Below are 368 nucleotides of genomic sequence, written 5' to 3'. Positions count from 1 at the left end.
GTGGACCTAGTAGGCGGCACGTCCATTGGCTCTTTCATCGGAGCGCTGTACGCGGAGGAGCGCAGCGCCAGCCGCACGAAGCAGCGCGCCCGGGAGTGGGCCAAGGTGTGGTGTTGGGAGGAGGGATTGCGGCACCCCAGGAGTGCCATAAAACCCGTGGCTCCACCCTAATCTGATCCCATGGGGGAGACTCCGGGGTCAGGGTTACCCTTCCTGATTCAAACTGTAAACCCCAGCTGTCCGGACTTTTATAGATATGCTTCTAGAACTCTGGGTAACCATTTTGGGACCTCCTGTTTACTGACCCTAACCCATAACCCCCAACTAGAGCACCCAGGGCCCTTGGTGACCGCTTTGTGAACGGCCTT

General features: G+C 58.4%; 1 protein-coding gene across 1 annotated transcript in view; it reads left to right on the top strand.

Annotated features, from left to right (window-relative positions):
* LOC105541091 (neuropathy target esterase-like) overlaps positions 1 to 368 on the top strand; it is a gene marked incomplete at its 5' end in the record, with an annotated part of 1,364 nt that continues 996 nt past the window's right edge. Inside the window, one exon of the mRNA XM_011981957.1 lies at positions 1 to 105. Within this exon, the coding sequence (XP_011837347.1) occupies positions 1 to 105 (105 nt within the window). The remainder of the gene's footprint in view (positions 106 to 368) is intronic.

This window comes from Mandrillus leucophaeus, unplaced genomic scaffold (assembly GCF_000951045.1).
Source record: "Mandrillus leucophaeus isolate KB7577 unplaced genomic scaffold, Mleu.le_1.0 Scaffold2322, whole genome shotgun sequence".
Classification (NCBI taxonomy): Eukaryota; Metazoa; Chordata; class Mammalia; order Primates; family Cercopithecidae; genus Mandrillus; species Mandrillus leucophaeus.
This window is presented reverse-complemented; position numbering and strand designations above follow the sequence as displayed.